At 46.5% G+C, this 22076-nt stretch overlaps 3 protein-coding genes across 8 annotated transcripts; 1 reads left to right on the top strand and 2 right to left on the bottom strand.

Moving 5' to 3' along the window:
* Window positions 1-488: 488 nt before the first annotated feature.
* On the bottom strand, window positions 489-12926 carry beta-Spec (spectrin beta chain). 6 transcript variants are annotated; one of them, XM_089263720.1, is made up of 9 exons: window positions 12751-12926; window positions 8372-8937; window positions 2210-7796; window positions 1946-2142; window positions 1634-1805; window positions 1358-1408; window positions 1056-1162; window positions 823-989; window positions 489-742 (listed from the first exon to the last, which is right to left on the bottom strand). In XM_089263720.1, exons 2-9 carry the CDS (start codon window positions 8831-8833, stop codon window positions 556-558), a joined length of 6930 nt encoding a protein of 2309 aa, XP_089119846.1. In that variant the 5' UTR covers window positions 8834-8937; window positions 12751-12926; the 3' UTR covers window positions 489-555. The 6 variants fall into 6 exon arrangements, with proteins under 6 accessions (XP_089119846.1, XP_089119849.1, XP_089119850.1 ...); XM_089263723.1 differs by lacking the exon at window positions 12751-12926 and adding an exon at window positions 12491-12648; XM_089263724.1 differs by lacking the exon at window positions 12751-12926 and adding an exon at window positions 12247-12348.
* A 106-nt stretch (window positions 12927-13032) lies between these two features.
* Window positions 13033-17829, top strand: IntS2 (integrator complex subunit 2). Its single transcript, XM_018108718.3, has 3 exons — window positions 13033-14189; window positions 14248-15884; window positions 16677-17829. The coding sequence occupies exons 1-3, from the start codon at window positions 13314-13316 to the stop codon at window positions 17533-17535; spliced, it is 3372 nt and encodes a 1123-aa protein (XP_017964207.1). The 5' UTR covers window positions 13033-13313; the 3' UTR covers window positions 17536-17829.
* Window positions 17830-18179: 350 nt separating this feature from the next.
* Window positions 18180-21425, bottom strand: Hsp60A (Heat shock protein 60A). The gene is made up of 3 exons (XM_018108719.3): window positions 21232-21425; window positions 19088-20458; window positions 18180-19024 (listed from the first exon to the last, which is right to left on the bottom strand). Exons 2-3 carry the CDS (start codon window positions 20456-20458, stop codon window positions 18674-18676), a joined length of 1722 nt encoding a protein of 573 aa, XP_017964208.2. The 5' UTR covers window positions 21232-21425; the 3' UTR covers window positions 18180-18673.
* Between the last annotated feature and the right edge of the window lie 651 nt (window positions 21426-22076).

Genomic DNA, 22076 nt, shown 5'->3' on the forward strand with positions numbered 1-22076 from the left:
AATTTGTTATCTTTCTTTTTTTTGTCATTATGACCTCATCGTAGCTCAACCCAATTTCAGGCATAAATCAACCCTCAATTACCGCCTGGTATAGTAAAGCCCACTTTTGTGCTCCCGCCCCATTCACAGTGCGTGAGTTTAATGGATGGGGTTACATACTATAGCAGATTGAATGGCAACAATTTGTGTGTGTACTGTAGAGGAATAATTCGTTTATTTATCGAATACATTGAAATGCATACACGAGTTGTTCTCAATTTGTTTTTTGTGTTTTTTTGTTTGTTTTCTTTTATATTTATATTACTTTGTATTTGTTTAAATAAATAAGATACATACGTTTAATCAATAATAGCAGTATTTATCGTGCAAATTTGATAAGCATAATAATGTTTTACGTTTACGTTTTGCTCTTTCTCTCTTGCAAGATTTTTTTTTTTTGTTTTTTATGAAATAAGTTTTGCATTAAATATATGAAAAAAATATATGTATTTTTGTTGTTTTTTTTTTTTTTTTTTTTTTGTATTGTTTTAATTAGCTGCTCTTATATAATTGCATTTACTTTTTCTTTAAAGTAAAAAACGATCTGCGCTTTGGTTCGTCCTTTTGTGAAGTAGCTGGCAAAGTTTGGGATCTGCTAGCTGCCACAGCTGCCGATTCGCTCTGGGCCTTCAAAGCGGACACCCACTGTGACATCTCGGTATCATCGTGGGCCTGCAGCAAGAACTCAGCGCCACTAGCGAGCCTAGGCATTCGAAGAAGAGAGAGAGAGAGACAGAGATTTAATTGAGCTCCTCCAATTCGATTTCGCATTTCAATACTCACTTTACTCGCAGCACGTGCTTCTTCTTGGTATAATCACTGGCTATTTCGATGACAGCGCCTTGCAGATCATAGCTGGGCTCACCGCGGAAGGTCAATTCGGGATTGCTCTTGCAACCCTTCTGATCTTTGAAGAACGAAACGCGTCCGCTTCGTGCAGCCATGTAAACCTGATAGACAATGCATATTAGATTTATGTATGTATAGAGCGAAGATATCTTGTTGTTGTTGCTTACCTTATCCCAGGATCTATTGGATGCCTTCTTGGTAGCCGACTCCCATTCATGCTTTCGGGTCACATATCCCTCCTGACCATCTCCAGCAGCTGGTGTGGCGCCACGCTCTACATAAGAAACTTTGATTAAATGATGCACAAAATAAAACATAACAGATATACATATATATATATATGTATATATAGATGTATAAACTTTGAAATGAGAAAGATGCATATGATTGGTTACACATAGTTAGATATAGATAGATAGTTAGTTAGAGTGCTCCTTGACCTTGACTTGGACAAGCAAGCAGGCTATACCTGTTTGGGTCTCGATAACGCGCTCGGTATCGACGGCTGTGTCTGCAGCAGCTGCGTTTCGTTTGGGTTAGTTTGATGAGTGTTGTTAATCCGTCATTATGTATATAGATATATTGTAAGCATGATTGAATGAGATGTAATATTCAGAATTTAATTGTGGTCATGTACGTACATACGAGCGTAGATCAGAGATTGTTAATAAGAATGGTTAATTGACAGTTAGACAGGTGAGGTAAGTGGTTAATGTGTGGTGCTTCCATTCCCATCTAATCCTACCTGCTTCGTCATGGGCTCCAGCGGCCACATCGACATCATCGCGACGCTCGGCCTCACGCTTGGCCAACTCTGCAGCCTCGGATGCGGCCTTAGCCTCCTGCTCCTCCTTAATGCGCTGGCGTTCAGCCTCTTCCGCTTTCTCTTGGCGCCTTTTCATTTCCTTAAGCTCAAACTGCACGAGAAAATTTATTGATTATTAGAATATTGTGTGAGTCGAACGACAGTCGAATGAGAATTGAATCAAATTCTGTTCAAACGACAGACAGCTCAATCGAATGAGCAATCGAATGAGAAGCAAATGTCATGGCTTACTGTTGTCAAACGCTCAAGTGCGCTGAAGCGCTCCTCCTGTGCGGCGGCTGACTTTTCGAATGCCTCGTGCTTCTTAATCAGATTCTCAACCTCATCGATGGTGTGTCCCAGCTCGGAGGAGAGCAGATATGGCTCTTGGGCAATAAGCCAAGCCTCGGCAACGGCAGCATCTCGGGCAAACTGGTAGACCTCCAGAACTGAAAAGTTGACGACATTTCGATTAGGCACATTCGATAACGGACTCGATTATATTGGGTGACATACTCAATTGCAGATTCTCCCAACGTTCCTCCCAGCGTAGGAGCAGGGCATTGCGACTGTTGTTCAGCTGCTTCAGGCGATCCTTGATGTCAGCGGAGGCATAATGATTGCGCGTTAACAGCTCCTTGCCTAGCGATATGCACGCACTGAAGTTATCCTCGCGCGTATCGATCTCGGCCTTTAGACTCTGATGGTTGTTCATGAGCAGCTCGACGCCGGATACGTCGCGCGGCTTCTCCGAAGTGTTCATCTGGCGCACCAGATCCTCCATCCAGATGGTGAGGATGCGCACCATATTAAAGAACCGGAACAGATCGCCGGTGTCGGCCAACTTTTGTCTGCGCGCATCGCACATAGCCTGCAGATTGTCCCAGGCATGGAGCACTTCCTGTTCCCGATTGGTTATCTCCTTGGCCTTGTCGCCGGCATAGGCATCCTGCAGCTTGGCAGATTCCTCCTGAATCTGCTGCACTTGCGAGTACAGAGTTGTCAGATCCTGCAGGAAGTTGTAATGCTTACGCTGCAACGTTGACACGGAGCCAGCGTCACGGCCCAGCTCATCGGAGACGCCGTGCTGCTTCTCGAGTATGCGTCCCAGGACATCTTTGCAGTCATGGAAGAATTTGTGCAACTCGCGCGATGCGGCCAACATCTGGGTACGTGTCTCAATCAGCTCCAACAGATCCTGCCACGACTCGTTCAGATTATCCTTCCACTCGGCAATCGTTGCCGAATCCGAATGTCCAGCCTGTATCAGATTATCCGCAATGCCATTCACCTTGGCCACGCGTTCGCCTCCCACCGCCTCGGTGTCGCGGGCAAACTCATTGAAACGTTCCGAGAGTAGTGTCACATGATCATAGTCCTGGCCCAGCTCCTGTGAGCCGGCAACCACCTCACGATCGGTAATCCATTGCTCTAGATCGTCAACCTCGCGGCTCAGCATGAACAGCTGCAGTGCTTCATTCAAGCGAGCGCGACGCTCGCCAGCCAGATCCTTGAGACCTGCGTACAGCTTGTCCAGCTGGGACTGCTTGACGGCAACGGCATCACCGCTGGACACATCATCGCTGCTGAATTGGCGTGCCACCTCGCCCAGCTGACGAATGGTGTTGGCATAGTCCTCAACGGATTGCTCAAGATTTTCGTGTTTCTTCATTAGATTTTGGGCGCTGATCTCGTCCTTGCCGCGATCCTCGACCATCATGTAGAGCTCCTGTTCGCTCATCCACGACTCAGCCTCCTGGGCATCGAAGAAATACTGCTGCACCTTCTCCGACTCGAGCAGATGACGCTTGCGATTCTCGATCGCATCCTTCAGCTCCTGCCATTTGGCTGTTAGGTCGCTGATCAGTGCCTCGAATTTCTTTGCATCCTCGTGACCCTCATCGATCAGCTTGCGTCCATTGTTGCAGATGGCGTTGATGCGTGGCTCGTGGTTATCGATTTCGGTGGCCAGCGATTGGTTCTTCTTCTTCAAAACATGCACATTGAAGAGGGAGTTGCCATAATCTGTGGAATTGGCCACGGGCAGCTTCTCATTGATCCAGAGCTTCTCATCCTCGACATCGCGACAGAACTGGAAGGCCTCCTTCTTCTTTTCCAGCTGCTTCTGGCGCTCCAGCAACGGCGCCTTGATCTTCTCGAAGCGCTCTAGCACTGCCGTCTTCTTGACGACAATCGGTTCGATCTTCTCCTCGGGCACTGTCTTTTGCAGATATTCGGTCTGCTTGTCAATCTCTTCGACTTGGCGTGCCTTGACCGCCATCTGGGTCTGGATGACCTGTTGCTTCTGCATGAGTATATTGACAGAGGTCAGATCGTTGGCAGTGTCACCGCTCACGATCTGCTTCTCCAGATCTGTAATGTAGGAGTCGATGTCATCGCATGTCTGCTGCACGAGTACCTCGCGATTGGCATCGAAGAGCAGGGCGCCCTTCTCCTTGGTGTGCACCTCGAGGTCATCGAATTGCTTGGCCAGCTCCTTAAGTTTCGGCTCGATGACATCCTTGAATTCGGGCTTCTCCTTGGACAGCTCCTGGGCGGACTTCTCGGCCTCGTACAGGCGCTCCTTGTTGGCAGCGATCTCAGCCTCGAAGGCCTGATGCCTAGTCCATTTGGAGTGAATGGTCTTGGCGCTGCGATAGGTCTCATCCTGGGATGTGACATACTTCTCCTGCACCCACTCGGCCAGCTCCTCCAGATCCTGCAAGAATTCGTGCAATTTCACCTGGTTCTTTAGCTTCTCGTGCTGATCAAGCGCCCGCTGGCGATTATCGTCACGTCGTCCGGTTATATTCTCCGCCCGCTTGCCAATCTTCTCCGCATCGAAGTGCTCCTTCTCCACAAGGGTGTCGGCCACCTGGAGCAGCGTATTGATCTTATCATCGTTGGCCTCCATGGTGGTGAGGAAGGCTTCATGACGTTTCAATTGATTCTCGGCCTGCTCTAGATTAACCGGCGTGTCGTCCTTGCTCAGGAAATGCTCCTGCTGGCTGAGCAGTACCTCCGTCTGGCGAGCATCCCGATTGAAGAGCTGCTGATCGAGACTCTGCGACAGCAACACTTGACGATTCTCCCACATCTGGTGCAGCTCCTCCCAGCCGTCCTTCAAGGCGTTCAAGCGCTCTCGCAAGAACATGTACTGCGGATCCTCGGACGTGTTGCCCTCGGAGGTCAAGCGTTCGCCGTACTCCATCATGGATTTGTAGTCCTCGGTATAGTTGTCGATTTCCTCGCGAATGGATTGATGCTGGTTCAACAGCTTCTCGGCCTCTGGCAGCGATGTGGGCGTATCTTCGGAAGCAACATCTGTTTGGGTCTTGGTCAACCAAGTCTGGAAGTGATCCAGATCGCGCAGGAAACGATGCAAATCGCCAGCCTCCTCCAGCTTGGAGTCGCGCTCCTTCAGCATCTGTGTCAACTGCTCCCAGATCAGTTCAATTTGTGCGATACGGTTACGGATCAGTTGGGCCTCCTCTGGATGCTCCACCTCAATGCTATCGGCTTCGCGGCCCAGGCTCGAGAGTTTCGCCTGAATGGCAGCCAGATCGCGATCCATGCCGCTGAGACGGCGCTGTAGCGTCATCACTCCGGTCAAGTCCATCTCCAGACTGTCCGTTTCGGTAAGGATGCGCTTCTTGTCCTCAATCCACGAGATTGTCTCGCGGCACTCAATGTAGAAGGTCTGCACACCATGAGCGGACTTCAAGTCATCCATCTTAGCTTCGGCCTTTTCGCGCAGTGTCGACCACTCCTGGTTAAGATGATTCTGACGGTCGAGAATCTCATCCGAATTTGGATGCTCGACGTGGAGCAGCTGGCGGGCGAGCTGATTGACAACGGCCACACGTGAGGCATTGGCATTCATTTCCTTGTCGAAGCCCTCGAAGCGATGCTTCATGATCTCGACATCTTCGATGTCCTTGCCAGGCACCATGGTGTCCAACATCTTGGTCTTCTCCTTGATCCATTGCTCCACACCATCGGCCTCGGACATCAGCTTGTACAAGCTGAGCGCGTCGAGCAGACGCTGCTTGCGCAGCTTGGCCAGCTCGGTCAGCTCCTTGTAGCGCGTATCGATCGCCTCCAGACGCTTGTCCACATTCGCCTTCTCGGGCTCATTCAGTTTCAGAGTCTCGGCCTGTTTGTGCAGGGCGTCAATAACCTCGGCGTAGTTCTTCAGCTCATCGGCGACATCCTTGTGCTTCTTCAGCAGCGACTGAACGTTGGCCTCGTCGCGGCCGACATCCTCGCTGGAGACAATGCGCAGCGTGTCCAGCATCCAGTTGTCCACATCGTCGGCATCGGCAAACAGCTGGAAGTATTCGACGGCGTTCTCCAGTCGCTGGCGGCGGTACTTGGTCAAGTCGAGCAGATGATCCCACTTGGACAAAATCTCCTTGAGACGATCCTTAATGCGATCGGCGCCCAAGTGACCTTCGGTAATGAGCTCAGCGCCCACCTTGGCCACATTCTGGAGTTGAGGATCGTGGGATGTGATCTCCGATTCGAGTGCCTTGTGCTTGCTCAGCAACAGATTGACAGTGGTCAAATCGTGACCGATCTCATCGGTTGAGACAATCTGTTCCTTCTCCTTGATCCAGTTCTCCTCATCGGCGGTATCCCAATAGAACTGCCAAAGCTTGCGGCTCTCCTCCAAATGGCTGCGACGCTCAACAGCACGACGCACCAGCTCAGCATACGCATCCTCCAGCTGCTGGACACGGCTGACAATGATTTCAGGATCGCATGGCTTGTACGATTCGGGATCCTCGCTGAGGAACTTCTGTGAGTTCTGCACAACGACCTTGACACGCTCACCCAATATATTGATGTCGGCCTCAACCAGCGAATGCTTTTGGAGCAGATCCTCGACACCCATCAAATGCTTGCCGTAGTCATCGGTCATCAGCAGCTGTTTGATTTCCTCCATATTGTCCAGGATGTAGAGCATCTCCTGGAAGTTCTGCTGCAGTTGCAGCGAGATCTCCAGACGCATACGACGAGCACGCAACAGCTCCAATAGATACGTCCACAAACGCATCACATTGTCCTTGCGCAACAGAATGCGTTTCACATCGTGATAACGCTCCGATTCCAGTTCATCACAAACGGCGACAACGGCCTGGACACGTTCCTCGTACGCAAAGATGTCTGTTTCGATGGCTTCGTGCTTCTTGGCAGCCGCCTCGACAGCGGCCAGATCGAAGCCAAAGTTATCCTGGCTAACAAGTCGTTGATTCTCCGACAGCCAGGTCTCACGCATCGAAGCCTTGCGATCGAAGCGTGCCGCCAGCTGCTCAAGTTTCTCCTGGCGGATCAGTTCCTCGCGCAGCGCCAGCTCACGCTCATGCTCGGCCTTCTCCAATCGCTCCCAGGCCTTGTTGATGTCCGATATCATTTTACCCTCTTTGGGAGTGTAGGGTTTCTGGTTGTTTGCTCGCATCTTCGATTGGAGCGTGAAGAGCAGCACCTCCAGGTTGCCCTTCTCCACAAATTTGGGCGGCTTCTCGATGGTGCGATAATTGGAGAACTGCGCCAGTTGACCTTGGACACCGGCCAGGGAGTTCTCGAACTCGCGTTCGCCCAGCGATTGTATTGTCGTTTCGATCCATTTCAGCAGATCGCTGGTGAAGTGCTCATAATCATGGATCATCTTATCGTTCTCCATGGCAATGCCAACCACTTTGCCAATACGCTTGCCCTGCACCGTTTCCTGCTTCAGCTTGCTGAAGTAGTGATAGTACGTGACCACATAAGTTATGATCGACTTCTCATCCGGATGATCAACGCACACATCCTCGGCGTCCAGAAGCTTGGCCAATCCAAGCTTATCCTCGGCCACATCGAACGCATTGTTCAGGTTGTGTATGGCATTTGTCTTCGATAGCTTCTCAAATTGCACTAGATCTGGACGGTGTTTGTGTATGATCGCATTGAAGGCCAATCCATCCCGCCACGAGGTCGTAAAGTTCCTCACATTCACATTGTGATAGCCAGCGGTCTTCATCTGGCACCACAGCAGCAGCGCATCCTTGGCTGACTTTGTCTCCTTGTTGTCCACCTCCTCGATGGTGATATCTTGAATCTATTTGCGAGCATAATATACAAATTGTTTATATAGTATAGCGCATCTAGAGTTAGAAATGTGGATCTGGTGTAACTATGAATATATCTAATCTTAACCCATTACACCTAACAAAATATAATTTAATATCTTTATAAGAGTCCCATGTCCATCTTCAATTGGTTCTCACTCTGTTTATAAACTGTAATCTAAATTGTGTATTTTATGTTAAATAGTATCTACTGTTATGTGCTTAACAGCTGGCATAACTAACATATAGTGGAACTTACAAATTCAGTGTGCTAAGATATTCTTCTTCTTCTCGACAGCTAAATTAACTCTCAACTGTTATCAATAATATTCATAACATTAATATGATAATATATGCTAATATCTGACATTAACTGAATTCAATTAATTTAACATTTATCATTTCTCACTTATCCTGCTTACTAACAGCAGCTGTTAACTTGAACATTTCATTCTGATTATCAACAGAACTGTTAACAAAACTGCGTTACACTACTTAACATAACTGGAACTGTAATTAGAACAGGATCCAACTGGAACTGAAACTGGAACTGCAAATAACATACCTGGAAGCGCAAGATAATCGTCCAAATGAGACCGAGATTGAGTGAGGCGTTGCCATCGACAATGTCGTGAGAGCCAATATTCTCCAGATGGACACGCTGTTCGCGAAGAAACTGAAGCGCCTTATCGACATTCTCGAGGCAGTGTATACGCATCTTGCCCTTGGTGGGCTTGGGCAGTCGTTCGCCGGATAGAACCTCCAGCAGCTTGATCAAATGCTTGCCGTCCCGCATATCCACATAGAGATCGGCAATGCGGCAATTGACCCGGCAGAGATGCGAATTCACCCATTTGGTGAACGTCTTCTTCTGTACGCTCTCTCGCTCCTCGGCAAGGGCCTTGATGCGCGATCTCTCAAATAGCCGCGAACTGGAATTGCCGCCATCGTATTCGTATTCATCGATATATTCGTTGCCTGGACCCTGGCTGGGGTCCCATCGAACAATTGAAATGTCCGTCGTCATTTTGTCAGCTCTCCTTGTTTAGATTGTCCACAATTCTCACTACCGCAAAGAATTTAATTTTGTATCCCCCCAATTCCGAACCGAAAATAAACCTCAAAGAATAACTGCAAAGAATGAAAAAAAGAAAATATAATATATACATATATATATATAAATACAAATATAATATAAAATATAATGTCGTCTATTCCATTATCGATACTTTTGCATTTTTTGTGTTTGTTGTTTCCACGTTTTCTTATCTTGGAGTTCACGTAAAAATAAATTAGTGATATATATAATCTTTTAAAAAGAATTGCATTCTCTACCTAATGAAATTCTTTTACAATACTCTTTAAGCATAGTTTAATTTAAAAATACATTTCGATATTTGTATGAATTATTTTAAAGGTTCCTTTAGAAAAGATAACAACTATCATTCTTCCATAGAAGAATAGAAGATCCCGAACTTAAATTGTCCACTGATATTTTCAACTGCTATTGTAATACTAATGGGTATTACTCAGTCGGTTCGGCTACACAGCAACGTTCTGCCTGCTGCCTTGTGAGTTATTCACTCGATTAGATTAGCAATGTTCTAAAAAAAAAAAAAACCGCAACATTCGAGTCTACAATGGAGCCAATTAATGAACAGCTGAATTAACTACCCTTAGTTAGGTATGCCCTAATTTCGAGCGTTCACTGTAAATGGCAGCTTTTTATTTTCTATTCACAAATACTAATTAATGAATTCTATTTCTGTTAATATATAATACAAACTTTTATATTTACATTTATGATAATATAAAAGTTTTTATAGTTATTAGTCCAGAAATAAAATTATAATATGTATTTCATTTTTTTAACAGTTATTTATTGCTCTATTTTCATGCATATGTTCACTCGAAATAGTTTTCACTGCACTTCCATTGTTGATAAAGTTTTATTGTCGTTTTTCTCTTCAGTTTTTGGTAAAGTTTTCTGCATAAAAATACATGTGTATATAAATATATTCATTCACGCCTGGGTGGGTGGTTTTCACTTCGCTTTCCTCCCCTCGATACACTTTTCTCTCTTGATGATTCATAAGACACAATGGCGTCACATTGAGTGGCACGCGGGTCGCCTGGGTCAACTGGCTAACAAGTCCGATCACAATTGTCGCTCACTGTATGTTGATATATTGATGCATATGTATATGAATGGATGTGTGTGTGTGTGTGTGTGTGTGTGTATGTATGTTTGTCTATTCATTATTTTGGCTTTATAGTTAACGCGATTACATCACGCCCCATCCGCACTGCGATTCTCATTCCAATTCTGATTCTCAAACAAAATAAAAAGTGTGACAGGTTGTGGGCGGTAACACAAAGTGGGAGGGACGCACTGATTTAAATCGCTTGCTGGTGAAATTGCAGGAAATTCAATTCAAAAAACTATCGGCTTGACCAAAAAATAAAAATGAAACACAAATACACATGAGCACATACATGCATACGTGTGTGAGCGGTTTTTTTTTTATCTATACCTATGGGAACCGCTGCACACATACAAAGATACAGCTATGCAGGCAAGTGTATTTTGACCTTTATTCCAAGCTGTGCAGGTCATTCCCTTCACGCTCTATTCACACAGACACTCACACACATAGATACAAGCTTACATTAGTTGGGGCAATTATGTTTTTTCTTTCTATTTAACACATCACTCTTAAAAATTGCAGTCGAATATGTTGTTTTTTTTTCTATGCTGTTGCCTCGCTGATTTAATTTACGCTCTCAATGGGCATGAGCTAATTTTGCAACAATAAAACTAACAAAAAGCGACAAAACGAAAACAATAGGGAATTTAGCACACATCTTTATTTACATACATATATTTATGAGCGCATAGCACACATTCGCATTCAGATTCACGCGGCTCTATTATCTATTACGTAATATTTTGCTGATTATAACGAAAACGAAGCTTAAAACTCGACGCCGACAGGCGACTGAGAGATGAACGTACAAGACTGACAGAGAGCGAGCACAACGAAAACAGAGCGAATGAGGAACAACAACAACAACGACAACCACACCAACGCAACACAAACAAACAAACAAACAGGCGGCACACGCACACAAAGAGAGCGCGTGAGAGCATAACTGTGTAACTCGAAGAGAGCTAATGAGAGCGAAGAAGCAAAAGAACAAACTGACTCGACCAACTGCGGGAGGGAGTGAGAGTGGGAGGCCGACTCGCTGTCATCGTATTCAGCAAGCCCAGTAAATGGGGTAGGTTTTGAACTCAGCTCGACCAGCTTTGCAATTATGATTGCATACACACAAGCATATAGTATGAACACATACATATTTACTTTTGTTGTGCGTGCCTGCGTGTGTCTGTGTGTCTCCAGTTGATCTTGCTGGAAGTGAGTTCATCACATTGATTTGATTAGCAAGCAAGAGGCGCGGTTTTTCTTCTGGGGCGTTGGAGTTGTGCAATTGACGTCGTTCAATTTCAATTAACCAGGGCAGCCATTACAGCAGTGAAAACTTCAATGTTTAATTATATGTTGCTTTTTTCTTACAATATGGAAAACCAGTTTTTTGTTTTTTTGTTTTTACTATGAGGCTTCTCCAGCTCACAAGTTAACATGCACACACACATACTTACGCACATACTTATATACATCAGTACGTGCTTATTACCTTACAACTGTACAATTTGAGTTATGGCCGTTGATTTGTCATTTTTGTTTTTTTAAGGCAGCCGACATCGGCGTTCATTAAGAAGGTGGGCCAAACCTTAACGCAAACACACTCTCACAAATACCGTACACACATTTATACATGCATATATACATATATGTAGGTATATATACACTGAGCGCATATATGGACAAGTGCAGCACAGTTTCTCGTTCTGTTTTCCACCCATTTCCATGTATCGATAAACAACTTCAAATTCAACTCGTGACCTCTTGGAAGGATTTCCTATTTTTACATGGGCCGTGTGTTTACTTGACTATGTGTGTGTATGTTGCACGTAACTGTATTTCAAAGTGCATTTTGCTGTTAGTGTGTGCGTGTGACTGGGTGAGAGTATAAAAAGTAGCAAGACGAGAAAGGGAGTAAGAGATAGATACTATGCGTTTATGTGTGTGTGTGTGTGTGCTTGTGTATGATTAAAAACATTTTTTTTTAAATGTACACATGTATATGTATATCTTGATTAAATATAAGACTTTTATCGCACTTTTTATTGAGCGGTGACGCAAATGTAATTCAAGTTCTTTCAGTTCGCAGTTTTAATAGAAATTAATTCAATTTTTCTTATTCTCATACTTTTTTGTTTTGATTCGAGTTAATTCAAATATTCGTTTACACGCACGTATTCATCCAGTAACGGAGCAGTACGCACACAACTAACACATTCACACGCAAACTCACACAGATACACTCACACGCACGACCCTGCGCTACGCTCTGACATCGCACAGACTAAACGTACTGAAAAAAAATAACACCGAATGATGTCATCAACGCTAGCAGCGAACGTACTGCGACTGCGATAGACGGGGGCAGGCAATTTTAATCGATGATGTTTTTATTATGTATGTACGTATTCACACGCATACATATACATATATGTAGATAGATATATAAGTAGATTCGATCATGTATCTATACATACGTATGTACATGGATTATATATCAGTTATTTAACACTGCATCCAATTGGCCCACATTTAGACTTTGAGATACTTTTTCCGACTCCTCAGCTACTACAACTACAAATACTACTATTACTGCTGCTGCTTCTTCGTCTCACTAGAGGCACACGGCACTGAGCACTACTGGGGCGTTGGTCTATTTTTTTTGCTTTCCGACATTTGATTTTTTTTATTTGCCGCCTGTTTGCATTGCACTACACTGATAGAAACTTTCACTTACCTACTCGGCAAACTTGCTGTTCAATTTTCCCTAATTGATTCATAAAATACACAATTCATATAGATACTTCACGATATATTTATTTTTATTCACATTTATTCTTTGCGGTCGAACTTCACTCGCGAGTAAAAAAAAAAGTGACTGCTGAATACGGGATGGAAAATGTGTGTATCAGTAAAAGAAAAACATCGAAATATCGATACAGCGATATATGGGGCGCGCTCACAACACATCGATTCGATATTTCATTTTTTGAAGACATACAAAAAATAAGTTGGCAGCACACGCATAGCACGATCACACCAGTGAACGCCAAAACACTGCTTTGAGATCAGTTTGCCTGGTATGATCTGTGCGCGTAGTCCTCTTTGAATGAATGTTGCTGAATTTCAGAGGCTGTACCGAAAGGACTAACTAATCAAAAATTTATCGATTAGTGTTGCTAATATCGATGCTTCAGTGTCAGAGTATCTAAATCCTCGGCTGGCTGGAGAATCGTATCCATAAGATAGACGAATTGAGAAAAAATTGTCATTAAGTTGACAACAGGTGCGCCTGTCGCGATGCCGGTCAAGATGTACGATGTGACGGCCCGTGTATTTGGCGCTATGCAGAATTTGGATATAACATCTCTCGCCAGTTACCCGGAGACCGAAATTCGACCGGTATTGCCGTCGTTAGTGCGAATGAGCCTGCTTTCGCCACTGGACAATACCGAATCTTCGATGGAGTCACGTAAACAGATACTCGCCGTACTCATTGGCATCGAGGTGGTCAATAGTATCGTCTCCTATCTCCAGGTCAATTACCACGAGCTGGAGAACGACCTTAAGAAGGAGTTGCTTACCCGACAGAAAACGAGCAGTGTGACCAACTTTTTCGATGGACAAGGTCAGCCCCAGCCGCAGCCTGAATACGGTCTCCAGTCGGGCATTGCTCTTGGCTTCGAGCGTGCAGATGTGGCACGCAAGGTCCGCGTCGTCTTATCCGAAATCTTCAATCTGCAGCAACAGGTTGCCGCGCTTGCCGAGCAAAAACCATCGTCGGGCGCATCAGTGGGCGTGTCGAGCCATTCTGAAATTCTTGATGATGGCATCTATTTGGAGGAAGTGGTGGACATACTATGCATTGCTCTAGCAGAGTTACCCTCGTTGCTCAACATCTTGGAGTTGACGGATGCTCTGGTTCATGTACCAAATGGATATCGGATCGTTTGCGCTTTGGTAGCCAATTTTCCAGACTGCTATCGGGACGTGGTCTCACATGTGATTGCCAATTGTGATGAGGAGGGTGCCGAGGGCAAACAGCGTCTGGCGCTGTTGATGTCGCTCAGCGAAATGAATCCCTCACAGGCGCTGGCCAATCGCTCCATGTGCGTGGATATGATGAAAGTGCCATCATTTATGCTCAAACTGGCACTCAAGCACTCCGAGGATTTGGTAACAGCATCCACCTCTAATCAAGCCGCAGCCTAATCCCATCTGCTATCATTCACAGATCGCCTTCTTAACGGGCTTGCTGCTGGGCAACGATCAGAACCTGCGCTCCTGGTTTGCACTGTATATTCGCACCAGTCAGAAGCGCAAAGGCGATGCACTGAATTTGGTGCGGATCGAGCTGTTGCAAAAGATCCTGCAGATTACCAGCAGTGCGTCAGAGCTAAAGGATTTCAATTTACAAGGCGCTGTCCTGCTGCGGCTCTATTGCGCGCTGAGAGGAATCGGTGGACTAAAGTTCAATGATGATGAGATCAATGCATTGTCCCAGCTGGTCACCAGTTGCCCACAGCCGACGGCGTCGGGTGTTCGGTTTGTCACACTGGCGCTCTGCATGCTGATAGCCTGTCCGTCGCTAGTATCGACGATTCCGCTGGAGAACAAGGCTGTGGAGTGGCTGCAGTGGCTCATTCGCGAAAATGCCTTCTTCTGCAAGCGCTCGGGCACGAGCAGCTCCTTGGGCGAGATGCTGCTCCTGTTGGCCATTCACTTTCATAGCAACCAAATAACGGCCATCAGTGAAATGGTCTGCTCCACGCTCGCCATGAAGATTCCGATCCGGCCCAACAGTACGAATCGCATCAAGCAGCTGTTCACCCAGGATCTGTTCACGGAGCAGGTGGTGGCATTGCATGCTGTTCGCGTGCCCGTGACACCCAATCTGAATGGCACAATTCCAGGATATTTGCCAGTCCACTGCATACATCAACTGCTCAAATCGCGGACCTTCCTCAAGCATAAAGTTCCAATCAAATCGTGGATCTTCAAGCAGATATGCAGCTCTGTGCGGCCCGTGCATCCGGTGATGCCCGCATTGGTTGAGGTCTTTGTCAACACACTGATCATACCGAATCCAACGGGCAAGATTAGCATTGATCACATGCATCGACCGTTCACCGAACAGGAGATTCTGCACGTCTTTCGCACCTCGCCGCTGACCTTCTTTGCCGAGGAGCTGCAGCCGACGATCGCCAACGAGGAGCTCAACCAGGTGGAGGTGGCGTGTCCGCTCACCTCCCAGCTGCTGATGATCTACTATCTGATGCTGTACGAGGACACCCGGCTGATGAACCAGAGTGCCTTGGGCGGACGCAAACAGAAGGAGTACACGAACAATTTTCTTGGCGGTCTGCCGCTGAAGTATTTGCTGCAGAAGGCGCATCAGTATCACAACGACTATCTCTCCCTCTTCCATCCGTTGCTGCGGCTCATCATCTCCAACTATCCGCACTTGAGCATGGTCGACGATTGGCTGGAGGAGCACTATTTGGCCACAGCCGTCGACTTGGATCACCATCGGGGGTACGATCTCAGGCCGGAGCTATTGACGCGCGCCCTGCAAAATATCCAGACGAAGCCACGGCTGGCCATTCGCCTCTTCAAGCGTCTGCTGCAGCTGCCCCCAGAGGCGCTGGCTCAGCATGCCCATCAGCTGGTGCAGCATCTGCCGCACGTTTTTCGCAAGGATGTGCCGCGCTATGTCAAGGACCTGTATAACGATCTCTGGCTGCGATTGAATGCCGTTCTGCCCACCACCTTTTGGATCATGTCGCTGCGCGCCATCACCAACAACTCGGATGCACTGAATCGACGCACCTTTGCCAATGAGAGCCTGCTGGAGCCCATGGATGTATTAGGGTATGTTGAGATTGGATGATGTAGTGGGAGAGGAGCAAAGAAGGCATTGGATCTCAATCTCTCTCTCCCTCTCTCTCTCTCTCTCTCTCTGTCTCTCCATCTTTCCGTTCTTTTCTTATGTGTGCTTCAGGGAGATCTTGAATTGCAACCCTTACAGAGTTGACCAGACTATAGATACCTATTAGTTCGAGTGGAGTGAAGTGTGTTGGATGAGAGGAGTGAGAGATGCTATTTATATAACAGTAACTGCATTTACTTTTACTTTCCATCTATCTCTCTCTCTCTCTCTCTGTCTCTCTCACTCTGAATTTCTCTGTTTGTTTCTTTCTGATATGCAGCTTCAGTTCAGAGTCTTGCCTTGTCACTTTAGATTGATATGCAGACTATAAGATACCCTGTAATTGTTAATTCTAGGTGGCTTGGTTTGAAAAGCTTTTGAAATGGGATGGACTATGTCCGTAGATCTCCCTCACTCTCTCTCTCTCACTCACTCTCAACTCTACTCAGGCTCATATGCTCTATAAACCCCATAATAGCCAACAAGATCGTACTATATCCATTGCTTAGCATTTCTTCTCTATCCCTCTTCCTCACATGATCTCTGTTCTGCCTCTCTCTTCCCTTAGCTTACATAACTACAGATACCCATTATATTTACATTCTCTATCTCTTGCTCTCACAAGTTTCTTCTCTCTGCCCTCGTCCCCTCTACCTCTCGCTACGTCTTCCTCATCTACATCTTAGGCCATCAAGAGTTTCCATTAATCGTCTCATCCAATCTCTTCTCTGCAGATGTTCGCGCGAGGTGTTCTGCTCCCCGTACATGTTGGTCATACTGCTGCGAATACTGAAGGGTAGCCTGGCCGCGTCGAAGACTTTTCTGAACGTGCACATGCAACAGAAGCAGGTGCTGGACAAGAATGGCCTAGTGCAAACGGATGCGGACAGGGAGGAGCTGAAGACGACGCTGATTGCATCGCAGGAGAGTGCGGCCGTTCACATACTGCTCGAGGTGCTCGACTACATGGACAGCAAGGCGAACACGCGTGTGGCGAAGCTGGAGCTGCGCGAGCTGCAGGGCATCATTGGCACGTATGTGCATCAGGCGTTCATAACGGAGCCATCGCTGGCCAAACTGGTGCACTTCCAGACATATCCCAAGTCCGTCATACCGATGATCGTGGCCAGCGTGCCCTCGATGCACATTTGCATTGACTTCGTCCACGAATTCCTCAACGTCACCGAAATGGACAAACAGATCTTCACCATTGAGCTGACGTCGCACCTGGTCCTGAACTATTCGATACCCAAAAGCTTGGGCGTCTCCAAGTTCTGTCTGAATGTTATACAGACGACGCTCTCGCTGCTCACCGCATCGGCCAAATGCAAATTCCTGCGGCACGTGCTGCCCGCCATGGTGCGGTTCGTCGAAACGTTTCCCATTCTAGCGGACGACTGTGTCAACATCCTCATGAACACCGGCCGCAGCCTCCACTCGCAGTCCTCCCTCGGTGTCACCACCATGCAAATGCCTCTAACCGAGAGCGCGAAGCTCTGCTCGTACCGCGATGCCCAGCTTCACATTAATATGATCGAGGATGCTTTCAAAGCCCTCGTCGAAGCGGTCATGCAAAAGGCGGAACTCTATTAACTTTATATGTACATATATATATACTCCATACATATATATATATATGTATATATATATATACCCATACATAGAAATCAATTTGTCTGTATTTGTAACTGTATTTAGAACTATTCAAATTCAATGTCTGAAAGTATTTAAAAGGACATATTATTATGTATATGTAGTGAATACATTTATACAGCAATCGGCTATCAGTAAATGTTTTATACGAGATCTTATCGAATCTTATGGATCTAAGCGAACTTACCAAATTGTAAATAAAACTCTATGTGTGTGTACCGTTCAAAAATATAACCCTCGAGTGTTTTTTATTTATTTATCTCTGGTATGTGATCAAAGCAATGTCGATTGAATATTCCAGTTTCCTGAAGCACTGGAAACTTCTCCGTCCTTTCGTATGCCCCTTCAGTTCCTTGGTAAGATGAAAGTGGCGTAGATCTGGGTGGAGCACAGGCTTCTTCCAGTATTCTCGCTCTACCTCATGGAATCGGTCATCCAATTTAGCTTGAACATATAGGCACACTGAGAATATATAGATGCTTCTCTAGGCCGGATGCATATTCATATTTACATCCATCTTGTTTTTCCAAACTTCTTCCATCTCCCCTTCTTCACCAACACACCCTCTAAACAGAAATAACGTGTTTCTTCAATAATTTTGTATTCTTTATTGTTATTTTTACAACTAACGCTATTTGTTGCCTTTACATATATAACATGTAAAAAATAGTATTTAGGAATAGTTTTTTTTTTTTCACAAATAATAAAAAAAAAAAATTTGAAAAGAATATGTGAATCACGACTGCAGAAATGCGAGCGTATGGGATGGGCAGCGAATCCGGCACAATTGTTCAAAACAGGATATAAATGCGAAACAAAGCACACGGCGGCGGCGACCACCAAATACATGAGTGTATGAGAGCGTGTGTGTGTATGTGTGTGTGTGTGTCTTGGTGTGTGTTGTATAACGAAAACTAACTACACCTCGTTAATAGAATATGGTTGAGCCCATCCCCTACTCTGGCATTGTGCATCATGAGCCCTAAACGTATGAATGACGTGTGTGTGTGTGTCTGTGTCTGTGTGTGTGGGTGTGAGTGTGTATGGAAGTCTAGGGGGAGTGGTTGACTTTAGACGATTACATCATGCCACCCATACCACCCATGCCTCCCATACCGCCCATACCACCCATGCCGCCCATGCCAGGAGCAGCATCGTCCTTGGGCGTCTCAGTGACCACAGCCTCGGCGGTTGTCAGCAGCGAGGCAACGCCAGCGGCGTCGGTGATGGCGGTGCGCACCACCTTGGTGGGATCAATGATGCCCTTCTCAATCAGGTTGCCATATTCGCCCTTGAGTGCATCGTAGCCATAATCGCCTTCCATAGTCTCCACCTTGGCCACAACCATGGCGCCATCAACGCCCGCGTTCTTGGCAATCGTCATGCAGGGCATGCGCAGAGCACGACGCACGATATCCACGCCGAGTTTCTATAGAAGAAGTGATTGTAAAGATTATAGCGCTTGAACAAGCGTTGCGTTGTCATATCTTACCTGATCGTCGTTCTGTGTGCTGACTGCGTCCAGTTTCTCGATGCAGCGCAGCAGAGCGGTGCCGCCACCGGGAACGATGCCCTCTTCGACGGCGGCACGTGTGGCATTCAGAGCATCATGGACACGATCCTTCTTCTCGTTGACCTCCACCTCGCTGGAGCCGCCGACGCGCAGCAGAGCAACGCCAGAGGCAAGACGAGCCAGACGCTCCTGCAGTTTCTCTTTCTCGTACTCAGAGGTGGTCTCTGTGATCTGTTCCTTGATCTGATCGACGCGGCGCTGAACATCCTCCTTCTTGCCCTTGCCCTTCAGCAACAGTGTATCATCCTTTGTGATGACCACCTCACCCACTTGGCCCAAGTCGCTGACCTTAACATCCTCCAGTTTAACCAGATCGGCGTCATCACCGAAGACAATGCCGCCCGAGGCGATGGCCATGTCGGTCAGAGTGGATTTGCGATTGTCGCCGAAACCGGGCGCCTTAACGGCAGCCACCTGCAGACCGATCTTCAAGCGATTGACGACCAGAGTGCTCAGAGCCTCGCCATCGATGTCCTCGGCAATGATGACCAGAGGCTTGCGCTGTGAGTTGGCCAGCTCGAGAGCTGGGATGATGCTCTGCACTGAGGAGATCTTCTTCTCGGAGAGCAGCAACAAAGCATCTTGGAACTCGACCTTGGCGCCCTTCGACGAGTTGATGAAATAGGGCGAAATGTAGCCACGATCGAACTTCATGCCCTCGATCACCTCCAGTTCATCGATAAGGGTCTTGCCATCCTTGACGGTAATGACACCATCACGGCCAACACGCTTCATGGCGTCGCTGATCAGCTTGCCGACGGCCTGGTCACCGTTTGCCGAGATGGTCGCCACCTGGGCAATCTCTTCGGGAGTCTTGACGGGACGCGACATGGTCTTCAGGTTATCCTTGACGGTCTCGACGGCGACCATAACGCCGCGACGAATCTCAACGGGATTGGCGCCCTTTGAGATCTTCTCAAAGCCTTCCTTGGCAATGGCACGAGCCAGCACGGTGGCCGTGGTGGTGCCATCGCCGGCCTCCTCATTGGTATTGTTGGCCACATCCTGAACCAGTTTGGCGCCGATATTCTGGAACTTGTCCTTCAGCTCAATGGACTTGGCCACTGTTACGCCATCCTTGGTGATCTTTGGCGAGCCCCATGACTGCTCAATGATCACGTTGCGACCCTTGGGTCCCATGGTCACGGCCACAGCATCGGCTAACACATCGACGCCCTGCAGCATCATGGCGCGCACCTCAGCACCGAATTTAACATCCTTTGCATAGCCGCGCATCGCCAGCTGCCGGCTGATGGAGGTGCGTGCAAGTGAAACGGGTAAACGGAACATCTGCAATGCACAGAGCGCAATCAAATTATCGATAAATCAATTGCTGGCAAGACATCAAACGGAAGAAAAAAAAAAAAAAAAAACACGTGCACAGCGCTAATTAATGCAATATGGAATTTGATTTCCATTTCAGTTCATATTAAATCATTGATAAGAGCACGGCGACCCCCTGCCGGTGCGGGCTATCTACATATACATACATACATAGCAAGGCGCGAGAACAAGTCTTCCAGAACAAATCATTTATGTAACCGGGCCGAGCCCCCCCACCCCTCGCTTTAGAGAGTGAGCTGCTGCAATGTTTAGGGTTGTTATGAAATGTGGGCCAAGTGCATAAACCTTCCATATACCCAAGAAATGCAAAGTCCAATAACAAAACATGCACTGTTCTCGCATAGCAATTGTGAAATCGGACGAATAAAGAAAACATGTGCGTTCGCCGCTGTTACGTGAGTATGAGTCTGGGTGTGTGTGTGTGTGTCGTTGGAAAGTAAATCCAATTGGAAAATCTGCGATTATCAATGGAAAGTAAGGGAGAATGCCCGCACGAATTGTCATTTGCAGTTATAATTAACATACATTTGCATCAATTCAATTCACGTTATGTTTTACAGAAGATTCTAGAAGGAAGCCAGCCGCTCGTTTTGCCGGTTATCTTATATAACACCGCAATGCACACACACGCGCACGCACACACACATCAATGATAATCCAAATACTTGAGCACACGCGGTATATGAACGTTAAAGAATAAATTAGCTCGTTTTACTTACATTTGTACAGTTTTTTTTATTTGATTGTAATAGGTTTTATAATCAAAAAATAAAGCTTTGTGTTGAAACACTTCCGATTTGACTTGATGTAAATTAACAAGCTCACTTGCTCGAAATGTGCCGCAGGCGGACTCTTAACCTTAACAAGACTTTTGAATGAGTGACTACTGGATCAGTGTGACCGCAACGCGTAAGCTAAAAAAAGCGTATAGTTAAATAAAGTGACAAATTCCAAAGCAACCAACTTCATGCCTTTGGCTAAAATTTATACGATAGATGGGTAGCTCGATAGATCGATAAATTAAATTTTCATTCCGGCAACGTTTATTTGAAAAAGCACTATTTTCAATCATTTACAAATTGTATTCGCTGCTCTAGCCCGGCAGTTATAGGCCCAATTACAGTCATATAATCCATTAAAGCGTCTAAATCAAAGGGACCCATTCTGAAAGAGACTCGTTAGATGTTCGAATCAACTAATATCTGTGGCGTAGCTTACTCAAGGTCTTGGGCATGGTCGCTGATCAAAGAGAAACCATTTTTGCCATTGGCCAGATACTCCATGACTACTAGCCGATAATGCTGACTCTGTTCCAAGGGCTGGTATTCAGGCACTGGACAATTGGAGCAGCGCACGAGTATTTGGCGCACCCGTTTGCCGGGCTCAGCTTTTAGATTATAAATGATTCTCAATCCGGAGACTTGAAGAAAACGTTTGGATGTGGGAAATTTTAGGCTGGCATTCATTGGTGCCACGCTATCCTCCATCAGCTGCAACAAACGATCTCCGCGTAAATTCAGCGCATACAAATGATTCTCCCACGGGCACATGGCCACCAGCTGCT

The sequence above is a fragment of the Drosophila navojoa genome, chromosome X, assembly GCF_054131105.1.
Source record: "Drosophila navojoa isolate 15081-1374.11 chromosome X, UAZ_NAV_1.0, whole genome shotgun sequence".
In the NCBI taxonomy this organism is placed as follows: Eukaryota; Metazoa; Arthropoda; class Insecta; order Diptera; family Drosophilidae; genus Drosophila; species Drosophila navojoa.